Source organism: Schistosoma mansoni (assembly GCF_000237925.1).
Source record: "Schistosoma mansoni, WGS project CABG00000000 data, chromosome 1 unplaced supercontig 0010, strain Puerto Rico, whole genome shotgun sequence".
NCBI classification, from domain to species: domain Eukaryota; kingdom Metazoa; phylum Platyhelminthes; class Trematoda; order Strigeidida; family Schistosomatidae; genus Schistosoma; species Schistosoma mansoni.
Genome location: NW_017385987.1, coordinates 538,429 through 561,330, shown reverse-complemented (window position 1 = coordinate 561,330; position 22,902 = coordinate 538,429). Strand labels below are relative to the sequence as shown.

The following is a 22,902-nucleotide window of genomic DNA, read 5'->3' as shown; positions in this document are numbered from 1 at the left end:
CTGGATGGGGTCCGAGAGATGGTGCAACACAGTGGCTAGAGACGTTATCAGATATGGCTCAGAATAGAAGCCAGTGGCGATCCTGCTGCAACCTTCTTTTACTTTCTACATAAAGAATGGTTCTAACTTTCCTAACTGAAAGAGTCTTCTGGTTGTACATTTTAGTCCGCCTTATCTTTTCATCCCTTCTCTTCCTACTTTCATTATTTTGTGTGGCGCATATGTACCTGGTGCCCTTTTGTACCAATATATATGTGTTTAAATAAATAAATAAATAACTATCTATCTATCTAACGAATAAGTGTACAACTTTATTCTGACCAAATAATAATTGTTTAAAGTTAATTTTATTTAACCTACAATCACTTTGTTAGTGATACACAGTTAAGGTTATTCGTAAATCAACACTGGATACAATCAAAAACCTTGAAAGTATAAACAGAATATCAGAATTTTGGAACAGATTTATTTGTTTGGTGATGCATAGACAAAATACATTAACTATGAAATATTTCACTGGACATAAACAGGTTTACAATACTTTATGGATAGATATATATATATCTGTTATAGATTCATTTTTTATGATGAGATACTGTCCAACCACTGAAAATCTAATTTAGTCAATACCATATAACACAACTCTTAGTAACAAGCAATCCAAAATCCGGTAATCACTTTTAAAGTCAGATTCTAACTTTCATAAAATTTCAACAGTACAAAAATCTACCCCAATGCCCAAAAAACATCTACACAAATGTACTACTTCATGTTTTAATACATTGTAGGGAAACATAAAACTGAGGAAAAACGAAAAAAAATAAGTAAACAAACGACAACATAAAAGATATCTATGCCCTTTTATTAAGTGACAACTACAACAGGAATTACGTTCAGCATTTCTCTTGAATGTCTTGACATCATCTGAAGTTGAGATACTTCATTTAATGACAATATTGTGAACTGAACCCGTAAAATTCTGACAGTACTAATGAAGAAACATTAAATTAATTCAATGATAATAATGACTTTATTCTTTATTATATGTTTAGTACAATATTGAATTCTCAGCATACAATATTTCAGTAAGTTTCCGTTACTCTCCTCATGTCATAAAAAATATATCTGCATACACGTATATGCATAAAATAAGTAAATAAATTACCCAAAATTGAATAAAATATTTTCCAAGAAAGTACGAATCTGTACAACTATGAAATAACAAGATGTTCAAAAATATAAGTTTTTGACTGATTTAGTTCAACTTAGTGACTAATTACAACAACTGACCTAGTCCTGTAAGAGGTCAACTGCTGTACGAGTACTACAATGATTAGTGTGACTGACAAATAAAATTCATTCTCGACTGACTTGATGAGGCCACGTTTTATGTCAGATATATCATAGTATAACCCGACCTAATATTCAATACTGTCTGGAGTAGGATTAACATGTAAAACGAGATAAGGGTAACCTGATCAGTATATTGTGCTCACCTGTAATTTGAGGTTTACTGAAAAGCGCATGATCGATACTACCTAATGATAAAACCTTTGTTTTCTACTGTCACCAAAGAACTTGATCCTAAGCAATACCCACTCAAACTCATCATATGTTATATTTTGAAAATGCCTGTCTTTCTGGAGTTTAGAGGGGGTTTTGTGGAGAATTTAGTATTTTCATAGTTGAAATCATGGGCCAATTGAAGCTAGACCACCATCGAAAACCTGGAAGCACTGGACGACCGTTTCGTCCTATTATGGGACTCCTCAGCAGTGCTCATCCACGATCCCGCACCCGCGAGATTCGAACCCAGGACCTATCAGTCTCGAACCAGAGTGACTGACTTCAAGAGATATTTCCTTGAGTTCTAGTGGGAAGCAGTGGCCGGTGGAGTTCTACCAAGTCTGTTGTAGAGATATCAACTCACTGAAGACGATTGGTGAACGGTCGCTCAAAATCGTGGATTGGTTGAAGTTAGACATTAACACTGTTGGATGCCGCCTCAGTGGTCTATCGGTTAAGGGCTCTGGTTCGAGACTGATAGGTCCTGGGTTCGAATCTCGCGGGTGCGGGATCGTGGATGAGCACTGCTGAGGAGTCCCATAATAGGACGAAACGGTCGTCCAGTGCTTCCAGGTTTTCTAGAGTTTGTCAGAACATCGGAGACCCTACCAACAGCACTGAAACTCCATGGAATTTATTTTTAAGACCAACCCATTTGGTCACTACCTCCTCTTTGTAATAGAAAAACAGTGTCGTACAAGATGCTGTCACACATCACTGGGGCCAGAAAAACGAATTTACCCTGTAAGCTGAAATTATGGGTTATTTTTGACTATATCACTGATTAAATGAACTTACTGATGAACTAAAATTCCAACGAAGAAACGTTTTACTTAAAGTACCTCGAATGAAGTGATCAAGCCCAATAATTATGTCAAAGCACTAAACATGACCAACAATTGGATCTGATGACTGTTAACAGAGACAGTTTAAATCTCAACAAGCTAACGAATATAATGCTACGTATGCATTTTTAATATGAAACAGTACGATAGTGAGACAACATAAAGTTTCTAGTAATTAAGAGAGAGAGAGAGGAAAGAAACTTACTTCCATAGGACTATCCTTACTACGTTCAACTGAACATTGTGAACCATCAGAAGATCGCGTGCACCGAGAATCTTGATATGATGAAGCTTACATGTTAAATAGAGAAGATAAACAAAATCATTATTGAATACATTTGATATATTGTCTGGCGATAAAACCACAACTTATCTAATGGGGATAAAACTAAGCTAGCTTAATGAATTTTGAGACTACGCTAGAGGGAAATACTTTAGTGAAAATTTTTAAATGTCTCATTCATCGTTCAAAATAGCAATAAATTACTTACTAATAAGTCTACAATTTTAGATTTCTGAAATAGGCATTTTACTCCTAACAGTAAAACCTAACTTATATGTTTGTTATCTTATGAAATAACTCCAGTCAACATAATTAATATGTATAGTTGAATATGAAGTTCAGGATGCTAAATTAAAATCGTTCCCATTCCATATTTTCATAAGCTTGAATAGTAATGACACTTCTACGTTCATAAGGGTGAACTTAGTTTTTGTCTTCAAAACTGTTTTTAACCTTGTTGCAATCGCAATACTTTGTTAATAGATGATGTTTGCTCAATATTCTTTACTTATGTTTCACTAGATAAATTATTTGAACACTTCTTCGACTTTCTAACTGTCTATTGTTTTTCTTCGCCAACACTACAGTTGAAATATTTCTAAAGTACATTACAATTCGATTATCTTCTGTTTACATCCCAAGTGAATATCGTCAGTTATAATTAAACATTTAGAATGCTTGAAAAATCAAAACTACACGAGAAATAAGATTGTTTGCAACATTTTAGTAAGATAAACCTTAGAATACAGTGATAGTTATGTTCAAATATAATGGTATTTTAGTAACTTCAGACTAATCTCAGCTCTCAAACAATATTAATCTTTGGAATAAACATAAAGCATACACTCTAGCTAGTTATTAGATATTGCACATCAAAATGGCATTTCTATATTTGAATCTTGATCATTTTAGGTTTGTGGTAATGAATAGTGGTTTCTGATTGAGAAGAGTTAGTAGATTTCGAAAATACAGATGATACATATTTACTATAGCACAAAAGATAGATTTTTATTTCCAATGAAGAAATAACAGCTGACTTTGTTACTTTGGAAGCTTAAAAAAGTGGGTTAACCAATAAATATTTGTTAATAAAATGTAACTTCTAATTTAATATTAATCAGATGAATTAAATTCAGAGTATTTTACTTACCTACGTTTTTTTCATTAACTTCCATAACTTTCACATCATCTTCATATAATGATGAAGCACATCTTCCATAAGAATTTTCGTCAGTATCATAAGTGGCTTGTTCAATATTTGGATTTGAGACGGGATCCTACGTTAAACATAACAATTAAACTTAGACGTTCTGCTTTAATCCCAATAGAATGATATCCCATTGACAAAAAGACATTCAGTAAAAAATTAGAAACATTTTAAAGAGATCTATTCACATACACCCTAGACATGTCATGAAAGTGATAGAGTAAAGCAAACTTCGTGTTCGTATAAAATGATTATGATTGAAAGGACCTTAAAAGTATCAGCAAACTAGTGTACTCTATCCTATATAGAAACATTCAATTAACTGGACTAAGTGAAAAGTTGTGACTCTTAACAATTAGCAACAAGGTATGAAAACGCAATTAGAGATCATTGCGCAGGGTTCATGCTAACCTTTTAAGCATCTTGATATCCCGATGAGCAGAAAATTGTATTTCTGACGCTTTGTGACTTGATTTAAGTCACTTCTTAGGAATATCACAAAAATACATTTTTGAATAACTTTCTACCCAGTGCTCAATTTATTTGAAACTATTAAGTACAACCGCGGCAATGATATCGAAGATAAAGATTTTTAAACAATTCAAGCTTAAATTAACGGTAGAATTTATTACAATAGAACAGTAGTTTAGGTTCTCAAACTATGACCACTGAGTTACAGGTTTCAGCTGTCTCCTACATACCAAGGCAGGTTGGCAGAGTTGTTAACTTTCTCATAATAGTTACGGCTTGCAATTTAGTGGACGAAACTGAAGATAACTAAAGATTTTTATTTTCATGATAACATAGATACAAGACGGTAGATGATCAATTCGATTCGGCCAATCAACCATTACCATAATCCGTAACAAACAGTGCTTTTAATTTGCATTACTAACATAACTTAATATCTTAGTTCCCGGAATCAATTAATCGCTAAAGCACGCAAAAGCTACAAATTACCACAAGGAACTATACTCCTTTTATAGAAAAATACTGTGAAGAAAAAATTACCTGGATGATTGTGCATGATTTCGACAACTGACCCGACATTAAACTGCAAAAAAGTTACGCATGAGTAGGTAAAAATAGGCATTAAGATAATAAATTTCAATGGCTACAAAAATTTGGAGTATTATGTGACAAAAAATTTGAGATCCAGTGAAAGAAAAGTATGATCTGCTTTCAGAACCACTTTTGACAGCATGTGATTACTGGTCGAGACCCAATAACACACCACATCAATAGTCTTCTTACGGATGCACTGCAACCAGTTGTCCGAAATTTGCGTCCTATCGTAACAATAAACGACCGTTATATGAGTCAATAGTAACGATGTTTTATGCACCATCTAGATAAATGGTTAGCTTAGTTAGCTATTCAAGTAAACATACATTTTTAAACGAAAATGCTTTACGATTCTCTGAAATTATGAATAAAACCCACGACTATATTTATCGATGACTTTATACATAGTGTTAGTCAATATATAAAAGTACGGTGAGATTAAGTGGCGGTTTAATAACTGTAACAAGGATTAAATTATTATTATCATTATTATTATATAGAGAAGGCTACAACATTATTGTCGTAAACTATTGGCAGAAATTTCCAAACTAAAATCTGTTAGTCAATAATAAAATAATCATATTACCAAGCTTAGCTTAATAAGTTTTCTTTAGGGATTTCGAGATCCGTTTATTCAAGATCTCAGAAGCCGTATATCCTATAAGCTCAACGTGCCTAAAAAGAGGTTTCTTTTGAACTGTCGCTGGGGCAGCTTACAATATATGCACAACGAAAACACTTCGCAAACGCGTCTCAGAATATTACACGGTATAGCTCTTAGATGGGTAATGCAAAGCTATCACTAGCTCAATACGTGAGCACCTGAATAACTTCAAAGGAATCGACCTTTAATCTATACAGTCAAAAGAATTGGATCAATTGGAGGCCGAATCAAAAACCTGTGAACTTCTGAGGTGTTGGCGATCCACCAATTCAGTCCTAAACTTTGTGTGCAAAAACGATACGTCTAACCTCTTGCCCTTCCATGGAGATAATGACATATTTGTGATACTTAGTAAGGGAAATTGGATTTCCGACGTTTTATGACTTGAGGAAAGACGCTTCTTCATAATAAATTAAATCAACCAATAATTAAGACCTATATGTTAGTGTTTAACTATACGAGATATGACGAATGTAGTAGCTTTGTTATGGTCCATCTTAATCTATGTCGCTTGGTGTCCTTAGCTAAAGATAACAATTGTCGCACAAACTGTAATCGGGAAATCAGCAACTCTGTATACGACTCTGACCAGTAGTCAATTACTTCACGCAGTCACACCATATCTTGCATTTGGCTATATTCATCATTCAGTAGGTTATAACAAAGTGTTCTGAGTTTCTCAGTAGTAATTCAGCCGAACTAATTGGTAAAGAATATACTCAGATGAAATACAGGTTTATTGCCTTGGTTTCAAAACGTTCAAACCACTACACGGCTTCTATAACTGAGGAGCTTGAAAACTTTGGATATACCTGAAAATGGCTCACATTTGGCCATTTAAACCATTAAAGATCGAGTTCGTACTAACCTAGACTACGTTTGTAGTTTTACCACTACGGTATCACGTACTAAATAGTTTAGTCATTTGTCGTTCGCTTGAGTGGACCAGCATCGTTAAGGATCCTGAGATATAAAGTCTAATTTAAAGCTGAGTACACGAATCTATGCCTATCTATTAATATGAGTTCATAATTATATCGTCATTAACCAACATATGCTTTACTTTGCAAGTTTTGAGACTGCGAAAAAAGTATATTCGGCACTAATTGGATTAATTATTAGGGCTTTATGGTAAACTACAGGATAGATTTTTAAAACTACCCATTGAAGGACCAAAGGTAGACTGGAAAAATCTGAGAAATGAATTGTCAGAAAATTCCTTCGAAAAGGAACTAGCTGACGGGGTTATCACATGTACCCTAGTGCAACATTTGAAAGAAGCGACTCTGTACGATCCGGACTCTGAGTCATCCTTACTAGGTCTTATATTGACCCATTATTAGGATGATGTCACAAACCTCGATTACATGCCACCCTTAGGTAAAAGCGATCATGCAGATCTAGTCTTTGACTTCCACAAAGCTGTCAATAACGAGCGAGCGTCAACCCAACCCAGGCCTAAAGTCTGGAAAGCAAATATGGGAGATATTATACACTCAGCATTCTCAGTAGGTCGGACAATGGAGCCAGAGTCCCAAATCGAAACACACTGGGATATATTTCGAAAGTTGTACTAAAATGCTACTGCACCTCACATCCCTTGAACTACATCAAGGGGCCCGAGAAACTCTCTACCATGATTCAGTAGGAGGGCTCACACCCTACCCCGTAAGAGGAGAAGAATACGGGAGAGATTTAGGTTATTGGGTACTGATGAGACAAATTCTCAATATCGAGAAGCTCGGAATACTTGTGCGTCGACCCTCCGTAAGTCAAGAAGGTTGCATGAAGAAAAAATTAAGGAATCTATAGAATGCCCTAAACGCTTATATTCGTAAGTAAACCAAAAGACTAAAAGAGAGAAAATATTCCAGCACTATATGAATATATTAATGTTTCATCATTAGTGGAGGACAACTATGGCAAAGTATTCTCAAACTACTTTAGCAATGTATATACCGAAGAGACACCCTCCCTGTCAGTTCATACAAACCCACACATACACACACAATGGACAATGTTACCATTAAAGAACTCGATGTCTTTGGTCTGTTAAATAAGCTTGATATAGGCAAATCCATGGGACGCGATGAAATGAAACGCAGGTTAGTAAAAGAACTGGCTAATTTCGTAGCGAACCCTTCAGGTATATTTTTTAACTTATCTGTGACCCAGAGTCAGTTACCAAAAGATTGGAAGAACGCCATAGTAACTCCTGTCTTCAAAACAGGTACGAAACATACACCAGAGAACTATCGACCCTTAAGCCTAAACAGCTTGGTTGCTAAGATGTCATAAAAGATTATTCAGTTGTTTAAGTACTTCGACGAAAACCAAATTCTTTCTGAAAGGCAGCGCTGCTTTAAAACAGGCTATTCCTGTCTCACAAACTTATTAATAGCCCATGAAAGTTGGTACTCCCTTAAAGACTAAAAGTTATCCATAGACGTGGCCTACATTGACTACAGCAAAGCTTTTGACAAAGTTCCTTACGACAGGCTGTTATGCAAGTTATATCGGGGCTGGAGGCAAAGTATTAACGTGGATGAAAGACTTCCTAGTTGGGCGTCAACAAAGAGCACCGGCGGACTCCAAGTTGTCTAACTTGAGAACTGTGCTTAGTGGAATGCCTCAGTGTGCAGTCTCGGAGCCAGTGTTATTCTTTTTGTATGTAAATGACCTTCCTCGTCTCCTATCATCATCGGTCTTGCAATATGCTGACGATATCAATATGTGGAGAACGATAAAAGCAAATGTGATAGTTTAGAGCTTTATTACGCGCGCTATTTAAAAATAACAGTGGTATTTTTCCTCGTTGAGTAAATTCTATTGTTTTGATCGTTATTAACGTATCAAGACTACTGTTTTATACTTTGACTGAATTTCTTTCAGTTAAAGTATTCGACTGGAGTATCATTTTTGGTATCCTAAATAGTTTTATCGTCGGTACTCCAGAGTACCTTGTTTTTCTATTGTATCTGTTAGTACTTTGGTCCTAACTATTTATAGCTTTTTCTACTTTTAGTCAAAACTCACTTTCTCATCCTAAAATGACTGGAAGATGCAACAAAAGCATTTGCCACCGCCCAGGATGTCGATATCCCGTTGACAGCGGCATGCAGTGCGATGAGTGCAAAGGTTGGTACCACGAAGTTTGCACAAATCTAACGCCTGCAGCTTTCAAGCGGTTCAGTAAGAATGAATGCATATGACTATGTCAACAGTGCTGTTTGGATGCAAATAGCCTGTTAACCGAGGCCATCTCAATAGTAAATGCCGCGAAAAAGTGTCTCGGCAAGCGCGGTCGGGACACATCAGTCAGAACTCAATCTGTCGACACGCAGATTGACATAAGGCAGGCCCAAGTGAGTTCCAAAAATACTGACCCTCACTGTCCAAAGGAGGAAGGACATCCTCCAAAGAGGTCTGTCACAACCAGAAACTCGCGCAAAAAAGTCTCTTCTGTCCCTCGTATCAAAAATGGTACCCAGAAGGGAACATCTGGAACCCAAAATCGCAAGGCTCGATCGGTTTCCAGAGCGAAAGATGACCCAACCTCCCAAGTTGTCCTGAACCTTCCGGAATCCCACAGTACGCCTGACGCGACTGTGGTTACTACTCCAAAGAACGTTGGCGATTGGGTACGGGTCGTAAGGAGAAAACGGCAAAATGACTTAAAAGGGAATCCTACCCCCACCAAAAGGGTCGACAAGCCGAGGTCTGATCACAGCGACAGATCAGTTATTTTCCATAGAGTCAAGGAGAGTGACAGCTTAGAACCGAAAGCTCGTTTTGAGCATGACATTGTGTTGATAAAACAACTACTCAACCAAGTTATGCCTCAACACATCTCCGGAGTCACCTTGCTAAAGGTGTATAGGCTAGGAAACCTAGCGCATCTGAAGTCAAATCAGTCTAGACTACTCAAAGTCGTTTTCAAATCCCCGAACGAACGCGACTTAACCTTAGAAAATGGACACAAATTGAAGGGTTCAGGAGTTTTTCTCCGTAAAGACTTACCGTTGGCGGACCGTGTAAAAAGACGGGAAGCTGAAAAAGAACTACAGCTCAGATTAGACGCTGGCGAAAAAGACCTGAAAATTGTAAATTTTCGGGTTGTGAGGCTTCGACAGAGGATGATGCCGAAGCCACTCTGGGTGAAGCACGAGGCCACTTAAATAGGCTTCGGATCTGTTATACCAATGCCCGGAGCTTACTCAATAAGCTACCGGAACTAGGTGTACAGATTGACTCAACTAGGCCAGACATAATCGCAGTCACAGAAACATGGCTGACGCCGTCTATAGATAGTAGGGAACTTGATTTCGAGGGTTTTACTTTAGTAAGGGCCGATAGAATACAAACGCGTAAAGGAGGGGGAGTAGCTCTATTAATTAGGAATGCTATTCCATTCACCATTATCGACAGCGTATCCCATGAGAGTGGGACGTATGAATTAGTTAGCTGCCGCCTGAAATGCAGGGGACAAGAGTTGCTGCTTAGTTTGATCTATCGCAGTCCAAGCTGTGAGGTAAACGAGGTCCTGCTAAGCAGTCTCAACACTATCACGAAGTGATCGATGTCTAATCCTAGGGGACTTCAATGCACCCATGGTGGACTGGGGAAATCTGCGGACTGAATCGTCAGCAAATTCCTTCGAACAGGAACTAGTTGATGCGGTAATCACATGTGCCCTAGTGCAACACGTGAAGGAAGCAACTAGGTACGACCCGGGTTCTGCATCATCCTTACTAGATCTTATATTGACTCATTATGAGGGTGACGTTGCAAACCTGGATTACATGCCACCCCTAGGCAAAAGTGATCATGCAGTTTTAAGCTTTGACTTCCATATAACTGTCGATCACGAGCACGCCTCAGCTCAATCCAGACCTAACGTCTGGAAAGCAAATATGCCAGACATCATGAAATCAGCATCATCAGTAGATTGGAAAATAGACCCAGAGTCATCAATCGAAACGGCTTGGGACGTATTCCGGAATTTATACTTAAAAGTCACCGCCCCCCACATCCCTTGGACTACACCTAAGGGGCCGAGAAACTCCCCACCGTGGTTCAGTAGGGAGGTTCGCATCCTTCTCCGTAAGAGAAGGAAAATGTGGGACAGACTTAGGTTACTGGGGACTGACGAGGTAAAATCTCAGTATCAAAAGGCTCGAAATACCTGTGCCTCGACCCTCCGTAAGGCCAGAAAGCTGTACGAAGAGAAAATCGTTAGGGAATCCATAGAATGCCCTAAACGCTTGTATTCGTATATAAACCAAAGGACAAAAAGAAGAAAAAATGTTCCTTCATTATGGGGAGACAGTACTGCCTCATCACTAGTGGAGGACGACTTTGGCAAAGCTCAAGTATTCTCTAAATACTTTAGCGATGTATACACCATAGAAACACCCTTCTCACCAGTTCATGAAAATCCCCCCACACAAGCACTGGACAGCGTGACCATTAAAGAACTCGATGTCTTTGGTCTGCTAGTTAAGCTTGACATAGGTAAATTCACTGGACCCGATGAACTGCGTCCTAGGTTACTAAAGGAATTAGCTAACTTTGTTGCGAACCCTTTAAGTGTATGTTTTAATCTATCCGTAACCCAGGGTCGTCTACCAAAAGACTAGAAGAACGCCATAGTAAGTCCAGTCTTCAAAACAGGTACAAAACATAAGCCTGAGAATTACCGACCAATTAGCCTAACTAGTGTAATTGTTAAAATCTTAGAAAAGATTATTCGGAAGGAGCTGTTAAAGTATCTCGATGAAAACCGGATCCTCTCCGAAAAACAGCATGGTTTTAGAACAGGTTACTCTTGTCTCACAAACTTATTAGTCGCTCGTGAAAGCTGGTGCGCTCTTAAGGACCAAAAGTTACCTATAGACGTAGTTTACATCGATCTCAGCAAAGCTTTCGACAAAGTTCCGCATAACCGGCTGTTATATAAGCTAAGGAATATCGGGATTGGGGCAATCTATTGATGTGGATAAAAGACTTCCTAGTTGGGCGTCAACAAAGAGTCAGGGTGAACTCCAAGTTGTCTAGCTGGGAAACTGTGCTTAGTGGAGTCCCCTAGGGTACAGTTTTGGGGCCAGTGTTATTCCTCCTGTACGTAAATGACCTCCCTCGTCTACTATCATCATCGGTCTTACTCTATGCTGATGATATCAAAATATGGAGAGCGATACAAAGCAAGGGCGATAGCTTAGAACTTCAAAATGACCTGGAGAGATTATCTGAATGGTCCCAAACCTGGCAATTGCCGATAAACACCTCCAAGTGTATTGTGATGCATATTGGCCACCAGGGTACAGATACATACATGATGAATAACACTGAGTTACCTATTGTCCAGGCACACAATGACTTAGGCGTCATCGTTAAACAAGACTTAAAGACTACTGCACACTGCCGTGCAATAGCCGCCAAAGGTTTTAGGACTTTATGGTCCATACGCAGGGCTTTTAGGCATCTCGACGCTAAAACGTTTCTGACTTTGTATACAGTGTTTGTACGCCCTAAACTTGAGTACTGCATACAGGCAGCTAGCCCCTGCCTCAAAAAAACAGTGAACTCTTGGAAAGGGTTCAGAGAACAGCAACTAGGCTGATTCCCGGAATAGCGAAGCTCCCGTATGGTACTAGACTGACCAAGCTAAACCTATTCCCGCTGTCATATAGAAGAATCAAAGGCGACTTGATTACAGTTTTCAAATTGCTTAATGACAAATTTGCACCTGATATGCCCTCATTTTTCTTGTCTTCCAAAACATAAAATCTACGAGGACACTCCAAAAAAGTTCACAAGCCCAGAACGAATTACTTGTCAGCTGACTACCGACTTTCCCATCGAATAATCAACGAGTGGAATTCATTACCTCAGCACGTGGTTGAAGCTCCATCCGTCGACTCCTTCAAAAGAAAGTTGGATCAGCTGAGAGACCATCATTGCCAGGACTAACACAGGCCATCAAGCCTCCTGTCCTTTCCAAACTGAGACTGAAACTAAAATGACCCGGAGAAATTATCTGAATGGTCTCAAACTTGGCAGTTGCCGATGAATATTGATCATCAAGGTACAGATACATACACGATGAATAACGTCGAGCTACCTGTTGTCCAGATACACAATTACTTAAAAGTCATCGTTAGCCAGTAATTAAAAACTACTGCACACTGCCGAGTAATAGCCGCTAAAGGTTTTGGAAATCCTATTGTTAATACGTAGAGGCTTTAGCCATGTCGATACTTAAACTTTTTTGACTTTGTATACAGTATTTGTGCGTCCTAAACATGAGTACTTCGTAAGAGCGACTGCCCTCTGTTTAAAAAAAGGAAGTGAACTTTTGGAAAATGTTCAGAGAATCACAACTAAGCTGATCTCCAGAATAGCGAAGCTCCTGTATGATGGTCGACTGGTTAAACTACACCTACTTCCATTGTCATATAGAAGAACCAGAGGGGACTTGATTGAAGTTTTCAAATTACCTAGTGATAATTTTGCATTTGACGCCCTCATTTCTCTTGTCTTCCGAAATAGAGACTTCACGAGGACACTCCGAAAAAGTTCACAAGCCCAGGACAAATTACTTGTCAGCTGACTATTTTCGTATCAACGAATTGAATTCATCACCCCAAAACGTGATTGAAGCTTCACCTATCAATAGATGTAGTAAAAGTGGGATCAGCTGAGAGGCCATCATTGGCAGGACTAACACAGGCCACCTAGCTCCCTGTCCTTTCCAAGCTGAAACTGGAACCGAAGTGCAGAAAGACAGGTAAATGCGATATGAGGGGTCAAGCACAGAAGCGACATAGCGAAAACCTATTGGACAGCTTGATGGTGGTCTTTTATTTTACCAGTGGTTTTGCACGAACACAACAAATCAGACACGGAAAGAAAATCAGTCAGAGCGATACTATAGTTTGATCACAACTATTTGCAAAAACATTGAGTGGGAGGCGAAGAAAAGATAACAGGTGAGATGGCTTATCATTGAAAATTCACATTTCTCTGCTCTGATCACTACAAAGCTGTCACTGGATTTGTTATCGTCCACATCACAAGCACCAAATTTACTATTTCAGACATTAGACTTCAACTTAAGAGCATCTAATTGGATACTAAGAATTTCATTCATAAACACACACAAGAAACATATTTACTTCATATGCAACGTACCCATTAAACGCTTGCGCTCCCAAGGTCAGTTTTCAATGTTCATATTCCTGGTGGCTAAATGCTCAGACAAAGTCTCTGCTATGTTTATTGGAGGATATAAACCGAATGAGATTATGATCGTCAATAAATCAGCAAAACAGTGGTTCTAAAAGTCACTGACATTTATGCTAACTTCATTGTGAGCGCGTTATTTAAAAAAGAAAAGGTGGTATTTTTCCTCGTTGGGTTTGTAGTGACCTGCTTTTCATGACGAGAAAGCGATTGGTATAATGGAAACAATTATTATTATAACCAATTTTACCAGCGATTGTTTTACCGTTCTTGTTTGTTTAACTGTATCAAATGCTCTTTTCTTTTCACGAAATCTTACGCTCTGCCATTTTGCCCGTACTCCTTGGAACGTCTCGTTATTCTTTCGATACCGCGAGATCGCCAATAAATATATCTTATCTGGACCAATAACAGCCTTCTGGTTTTCGGCTTATCGAGGGATCCAAGTCGTCAACCGGCACGTGATCTTATTGTAGTGGTGATCATTGTCAATCGCGACTCGACGCCATCTACAGGTTAAATTTGTTGTTTCGGTCGCAAACTACACATCAAAACTATTGTTTCCACTTTATTTGAATTTATTTCAGTAAAGGTAATCTCGTACCTGTGCGTAATGTCTTTGCTTTTGTGTATTTATTGCACTAAAGCATATTTGGTTGGTTGGTTTTAAATTTTCTCTCAAATCTATTATGGTATTATCATTTTAGTTGCTTTTTTAAGGTGTTCTGCTCGCCTTACAAATGTGGACAGCCATATTGCTTATTCCTTATGGAGGAAGGAATGCAATGTGATGGATGTAAGAATTGATTCCATAAGGTATGTACTCGCTTTAATCCCACTCCCTATAAAACGTGCTCAAAGCCTTACTCCAATCAACCTTGTACATTTTCTTATTCGGTTGGTCTTTTTGCGTTGGCTAACAGTAAGGTTGATGAGGGCTGTACCTGTGACATGGATACTGATAGCGAGGACTGCGTCAGTGTCGCAAGTGCTGTTACGGCACATACTAGACATCCAACTGTGTAACATACACCAGGGATTTTTACCTCGAAACACTTAATTAGTGAAACACCATTGGATACTGGTGGTCAAGGTGCTACAGCAGCAACTGATGACCCGGACAAAACCGTTATCATTCTGAGTACTTTGGATGTGGATGTTGCAACTGGTGGAAAATGAATGACGCAGCGACATAGAGGAGAAGGTCAGCACCCGTTCAGCTGAAAAGTCCTTGGTGGACTCACATTCTGTGTCGCAGATCACTCCACCAAAGTCCCAAATCGAGACAATATTTAACTCTGTCGTAGGTGGAAAACGTTTGACCTAATCTAACATTGTTGCGAGTTATTCGCTCCACCCCCACGATTATGTTACAAGAAAACCCATCGGCAAGCTCATAGCAGTAAACAGTGAACACGACTTTCAAAGACGTTAAATTCGTTCCTAGCCTAACCATTCAGAATCTACATGAGTCGAATGACCATGACCCTGCTTCAAGGCATGCACACGATTTGGAATTAGTGGAATCTGCCATCATAAATGTACTGCCTGGAGATGTTTCAGTAGTACATATCACGATAGTAACAAGACTCGGTAAACTATTTGGAGGCGAAACGCAACCAAGGAGGATCTTGAATTTCTTACTCTGGAATTTTGGTGAAAGAGATGTAATTCAAATATTCGTATTTGACCAGATTGGCCGCTTCAAGCTTGAACGAAGTAGAAGAATGCTCTGACGGAGTTAAAAACTCAGAACCTAAAGGGCGAAATGAACCTTACGATTAAGGGTTTTCGGGTGGTCAGGTCTTGGAAACCAATGCTTCCGAGACCTGTACAGGTAAACAAACGATTCTCAAAGCACCTCAAATGTGTGCCACACGAACGCCCGTAGTCTTCGAAATAAAGCTTCTGAGTTACGTTTGACGGTGGTTTATTGAGTCTTGATATAATTGTTGTCACAGAAACTTGGCTAATTGTAGATATAGACTGTTCTTCCACCATTGAAGGCCATATCTTCATCAAGTATGATAGTGATACAAGTCGCAAGGGAGAAGTCACAATGTTATATGTTCGACATCACTTTTTTGTACACTCGATCATATCGAGGGCGCATGTTAGCGGTACATGTGATTAAGCTTAGACACTGATTAGTGACTATAGGAGGAATATACCGTAGTCCTTGTCGTCTTGTTGATGATTCTTTTTTAAGACATCTGTTTTTGGAGCAAAGCCAGATGTTGTCTTATCATTGGAGATTTTAACGCACCACATAGAGCTCACATCTTCAGGCGTGGGTTTCGATAACGACCTGTTATCAACAATTATTCAGTGTGCACTTGTACAATGCATAGAAAAACCGACACATATTGGTTTGGAACATTATCTGTCATTGCTGAACCTTATCCTCATACACCACTGTGACGATGTCATTGACATTCAGCACCTTCTCCCACCAGCGAATAGCGATCACGGAGTACTTTACTTCAGGTTTCGGGCACACGGAATACAATATGTATCTGCTCCACTCCGTACCAATATCTGGAGAGCCAATATTCTGGCAACCGACGACTTTGCCTCTGTCAATTGACTGGTCTGTCGATGCTGATGGATCAATCAAAGATGAATGGGATAATTTTAAGGCTACATTCGAGTCTGTGGCACAACCGTATACCCTATGGTCAACATGTAGGCTATCACATTGCCCTCCATGGATTAATAAGGTAACCCTGAAGTTGTTGAAGTGTAGGAAACACTCCTGGGACTTATTCTTGTCAACAGGACAGGCATCATTTTAGTACGAATATAAAAAATCCGGTATATATGTTAAAAGACAATAGCTAAATCCCGTACCACTTTCGAACAACAGTTGGCATATGATAGCCGTACGTGCCCCAAACGATGGTTTTTGGACATTAAACGGAGAACAAAACGTAGTGGTGGTATTCCCCCATTAATGTTTCAGGTAAATCCAGATTTATTACCTAAATCAGGTCTGACAAAAGCTGAGACTTTATCAAACTTTTAGTGTAGTCTACCCTGCATGTTATTCAGTGATTTCCGTATTGATCAAATAAAGACCGCGTTTTTATTTGTAACCACACTTTTATTCAATATCTATCACTTCTCTGTACCGTTTGCAAAGCAGACATAATGGTTTCGGTTTTTCTACATACGCCTCATTTGTTATTCGGATAAACGCTATCTTTGTCGTCTACTCTTCAACCTTATTGGCCACTGCCTGTTGTTGAAGATCAAAAATGGTTTAAGATGTTCTGGATAGAAAAGAAAAGACCTGCGCTTAACGTGCTTCCTAATCTCATAACAGTGGGTTCCTGATGCCTACAGGTAGAAAACTAGGTATACTTAACGATGAAAGAGAAAAAATATTGGTAAATTATGGAGACATGCTGTCCTTAGTTCTTATGAGTATGTCACGCTTTCTCCTAAAAGATTCCTGTGAATTCTCTTAGACTAACTCAGACGTCAGAGAATTAGAGAGTTTGACTACTCTTAAGGAGTGTACCTGAAATCCGTTCTGCTACGTCGTATCTCCAGTTCCTGGGTGCTAATCTCAGGGTTTGTGTTAGGACTGGACTTATGTGGGTGTTTAAGGGGATGCCTAGAAGCTATTCAGGACTCTGTAAGTCATCCTTGAGACGTCTATACTCTATTGGGAAAAGGCTCAGTGTGTAAAGACGCTCTCCATATGGCTTAAATTCGAGTCTTCGAATTGATTTCGTGGTTGGACGTTGGATAGTTTCTAATGCATCCTTATTCTTGTGGAGTGATGAAGGAAACATTATCTTCATACTGCTGAAGATTGATTGTGTAGTTTTACTGTCGAACTGGCAAAAAGTGCTCTCCAATGTTACCAGCACAAGGTTTGCTTGGAAGCAACTTTTGTCGCAGTTAGTGTAGGAATCCAGATAATGGTGTCACAACATCCTTTTAAGCCATCATCCACAAGTTAAGAACCGCTATTTTAGACAAATCCTCGCTTTGAGGACTTTGATTTTGCGCGTTTCTCAATTCGGTGGTTTGGACGCTTCGACAGACCTAACAGTCGTTTTGATTTACTCAAAAAGCAACGCTTCTGTTTGTAGTGTTAACGATTTTCGGTATATCACTAGTAATTATGCTCATTGTTATCTTTTTGGATAATTCTCTCACTAGTATCCATCACTCTTTGTTTCCATTACCAAGCACGTGTTAAGGCACATGTCATGTGTTGTCGACTTCACTGAAAAATGATAACTTTTTTAGAGTCATTTATTGACAGGACCACATTATTCTTCCTAAGTGTCAAGTCCTTTTATTATTATTTTTCTTATTACAAGTAGACAGATAACTCACTAATCTTATGGATACTGATCAACTAAGGCCAATCAGAAGAAGCTCAAACGTCCTAAATTCTTTTGAGTTGCTCAATGTTTTATTTTTTTAACCCTGAAAATTTTACAATCTACTCTTTCATATCCTCTTGTATGCTATTAGTCCTTACCATCTCTTAACCACACATAATCTGACATGTCTCTTATAACTTTTACCATTGGTTATCTTCATAGCACTATGATATATTTAATGGATGTCTAACCCATAATACAAATGCTTTTACCATCTGATTTGCTTGTGACATGGAAATAGTAGAGACAGTTTACTCCAACTATGGGCCTTGACTAATGCAGTATTCATATTGAACACAAACGTAAGAGAGCCTTACATCATAAAGGGAAGGAGGGTGACGTTACTGACCAGCAAATATGATGGTGGGGAGATAACTTCAATCCAACCGTGTCTGTAGGGCAGAACATGTTGATTATGGATCCTTATGTCAAGTGGAATGTCACGAACCGACGGTTTCGATGTGAACTTATTCGTGCGAAATACCTCTTTAAATTGCGTTTAAAACGGTGAATTGGTTCCACTTCCTACCGAGTAACCCATTTACAAGCAAACTGAACAATTCGCTAAAAACGAAGCCTACTCCATACCCTATAAAATCTAAAGATAAAAAAGGGTTCAAATAGCTTCGAAAAAGAAGGGGGACAGCCATTTGTGTATCAGAATGCTGTTTTCAACACTATGTTTTATAACTACACACAATTCCATACTTTCAGCTTCTTTCTGAACTACCTTCATTTATACAGTTCCTTATCCACTCATGCCTTGATGACACTCATTTCATTTAACACAGTAGTATGCTCTTGCCTAACAGGTACTTCAGTAACAGACAAATAGACTAACTGGTTATACCTTAATTATTCCTACATGAATATCGTGTGCTCTGCTTTTCGTCCTTCCTTTTTTTTACACTATTTTCAGCCCCCTGGATATACCCTACCGAAAAAAGATATGGCACGGGTGGCTTCGTCCTAGAACGTTATTAAAGCCTCAAATATTCCGGTGGGATATAAGGTTGAAACTTCTAAAAGCCCCCAACTTCGCATGTATCTATTCTCGACCATCAGCTGTATGTTGCAACGCTACCTTAATAAAGTGCGCCAATTGCGATATTGACATCTTTCCTGCGAAATCCACTCACATTCATATCTTACAGGATATCAACCCGGCTGAGTAATTCCCTGCAGTGAAAATTGTAACTTCCGTAAAAATTTGATCTTGACTGTAAACCGGAATGCCTCATGTAACAAACTGTTATTTGAGAATAAATAATTATTATTGTTTTAATCACCAGGTATTATAGGCACTAATATAGAAGAAACTCACACGCACCAAACCTAAGTTATAATCATAACACGGACTGCAAGAAATAAAATCAGATACAAAGAGTTATTACATCACTAACTTCATCTGAAAGGGAGTTACATGAACAAATTATAATTAAGTTAATGCCGTAGTTTGATTTGCTGGGCTATTTAAAGACGTTTTGAACGAATCCTACCAAACAGGTTTGGAGACACTATATCCTAACTACTGTGAGTGAAAGTTTTAATGTTACTTCGATTGTTATCACGAGCATATTTACATTCCTCACTTATCTACCACAAAGCACGATACAACAAGATTTAATTTCACAGATACTCGACCAACACATTCTAATTTAAAAGCTAGAAAACTGGTCGTCAGTCATTTTACACTAAATAAACCACCAAATTAGATAATTTAATGGTCTTTTGATGTCGATATTAACCTTGCTTCTTTTAATCGAAGACGAAGCTGTGGGTCCATTTCTGAGTGCATCGGGTTGTAGTTGGTTGACGTCCATACATTGGCTGTGATTGGATTACCAAACAGTATATAGCTAAAAGGTTAGGAAGTGTATATAAGCTGATGAAATTTAAAAAATACCGAACGAAAGTGTTTCTCCAATGAAACTGATTATTTTTGTACTCGTGGACTAAAAAATATATCCCTTACAACTGCTCCTCCATTTTCTTATTAACGCCTGGTGATTAAGGTCATAAATGGTGTTCCAGGTATTGAGTGGAAGTCTTCAATATCAATGGACTGTGACAATTCGTCGGCCCCTTATTTGGAAATATGAAAGTCATTCTGTTAGTGTGCATTGTATCTTTCATGTCTTTATACCTGATTATTAAAGTTGTAGATCCCAATGTATGTTTGCATGTATTTTCAGCTCGGTCCAGAAAAGTTTGGACAAAATGTAGCTAAAGTTGCCCTTGCTTGGTATGAATTTCCTATTCTGTAAATTGTATTTCCCAAAGCAGAATAGCTTAGTTTTCGCATTTCGGTAGAGGACGTCAAATAACAGTTATGTGAACTTTATGGGCTGAGGATGGCTAAATAACATTGGTATTTTCAGAAATGAATATAGTTATTAGACAATACACATCCTTTGAAAGCCATTCGAAAAAATGTTTTACTCTCTAATCAACTGCAGGTAGTTCGTACAATTTCGGCGCTTAAGATAAAACTTTTTGAAGTAAATAACTTCCGCTGTAGACTGAATCCTAAGGAACACCGAAATGTCCATCTTCTGTTTCTCCGAAAAGCCTCTTATGTTCCAGTACAACGTAGTTAATCCATAGAAACCGAAATAGTACTTTCGTGCCTATAGGTAACCCTCGTGCTATTGATAGAAGAAACCAGAGAAGTAGTGAATAGGTCTTTATTTCGATCTTCGCGCAGTCACAGTGGAGCGTGGGATTATCTGTTCAGACAAACAAAGGCTCTCAACATTCCATATAAGATAGTAGGGAATATAACGCTTACAAAAGGTAAGGAAGTGAATGAATACTTGAACAATACTGTTTTAGCATATGCTTGGTTGTTTGGGGTCAACTCTTAACCAACCAACCTGAGCTGTTACATTAGCTTCCCCCTAGAATCGACTTCCGTAGGAACGTCGGTTCGATTAACCTATCTATCGATAACACCTGCGTTCTATTTCTCATCCCAAGGCGAAATTATCAACTCGCTCACTATTTGACTTACAATCAGTTACGACTAACGCTTTCAATGATAGTCCATGGATGTCTCTTCATTTACCAGCTTGTCATCTTTGTAGCATGTGATCTTTTCTACAACTATCGCTGACGGTTTGCTGCGTGCTTTCAAGAGAAAGTGTGAGAATGTGGAATAAGAATATCTGAGGAAGTGCCGCGAGCGGGCTACCCAACACCATGTTGGTGAGGTACGATTTTTCCATGCTCAGACCGGCTATCAGGTGTTTACTCACCTGCCTCTTGAGTCGCCCTCAAGTAAAAAGTAAAGAAGAGTCTACTTCAAAGGTAATGGTGAAAATCAAGCAAACCTGAAGAACTGCTCCACTGCCTGCATAAAATAATAAGATACAAAATGGAAATACATAAATGCAATTAATAATTGTTCCGTTCATGTAAGTGCTTGGCCTCCAGAACGGATTGGTATTCTGGAAGGAAATAAACATAGTGTAGATATCTTGTGCACGAAGAACCATGAAAACAGCAACAACAAAAAACTCTTTTGTAATGCGTATATGTAAAAGGGTGAACTTGCTAGAAGTTGGACTCTTTAACAAAGTCGATCAAGTGCATGACCTTGAGCCAGTGATGACCGCCTTTTACAACTAGGTGCGTAACCAAGGGTGCATCAGAGTAATAGTTCGGATTCGAATTGCGCTCCTCTATCCGTCGTTATTGTTATGGGTGTACCAAAAATGGTTACCCAGTTCTGCATGAAAACTTTGGCTACTGTTTCCGCTGTGATGTCCGCTATCGGGATGGCTATAGGGAATCTGGTAAATCGATCTATGCATGTAAAAAGATAATTAAAACCGTGTGAACGTGGTAAGGGACCTACCAAGTCGATATGCACATGGGCAAAACGTGCATCTGGTTGCGAGAAAACACCTATGGGTGAATTTGTGTGACGATTTATCTTTGATTGTTGACATGCTGAACACTCTCTAACCCATTTGTGTACATTCTTCTGTAAATTCGGCCATATATATCTGGCATTGATTAGTTTTGTTGAAGCTTTTGCACCAGGATGAGACAAAGAATGAAAGTTATTATATATCAACTTTCGCATACTTTTGGGAACGAAAGGTCGCGGCATTGCCTTGGTCGTGTCACAGTAGATTAGAATACCATCGACAGGTGATGGGAACTGTTTTAAATTAAGACTTGAATTGTTTGTTTTAAGCAGGTTTTGTAATTCTAAATCCTGCTCCTGTTCGTTTCTCAACGTCTCGAAGTTTACTGTAGACTGTTGTAGCACGTTTATTTCTAGCCTAGATAAAGCATCTGCCGCCTGATTGTCCTGACCTTTGACATGTCGGATATCGCTTGTGAACTGTGATATATAGTCAAGGTGTCGGACTTCTCGAGGTGAGTATTTATCAGCTCTCGCTTTTAGTGCATTCGTTAGTGGTTTGTGATCCGTAAAGACTATAAATTCCCTGCCTTCTAACATGTGTCGGAAGTGTTTAATGGTTAGGTAGATTGCAAGAAGTTCTCGCCCGAAGGTAGAATACCTTGTCTCTGCTGGAGCGAGTCTTTTTGAGAAGAAAGCAATTGGTTTCCAGGCGTTTTTAACCAGTTGGTTAAGGGTACCGCCTACTGCT

General features: G+C 38.7%; 1 protein-coding gene across 1 annotated transcript in view; it reads right to left on the bottom strand.

The window, feature by feature from the left end:
- Smp_180160 (rho gtpase activating protein, putative) overlaps nucleotides 1-4,951 on the bottom strand; it is a gene marked incomplete at its 5' end in the record, with an annotated part of 42,263 nt that extends 37,312 nt beyond the window's left edge. Inside the window, 3 exons of the mRNA XM_018791937.1 lie at nucleotides 2,617-2,702; nucleotides 3,845-3,971; nucleotides 4,913-4,951. Of these exons, the coding sequence (XP_018644847.1) occupies nucleotides 2,617-2,702; nucleotides 3,845-3,971; nucleotides 4,913-4,951 (252 nt within the window). The remainder of the gene's footprint in view (nucleotides 1-2,616; nucleotides 2,703-3,844; nucleotides 3,972-4,912) is intronic.
- Between the last annotated feature and the right edge of the window lie 17,951 nt (nucleotides 4,952-22,902).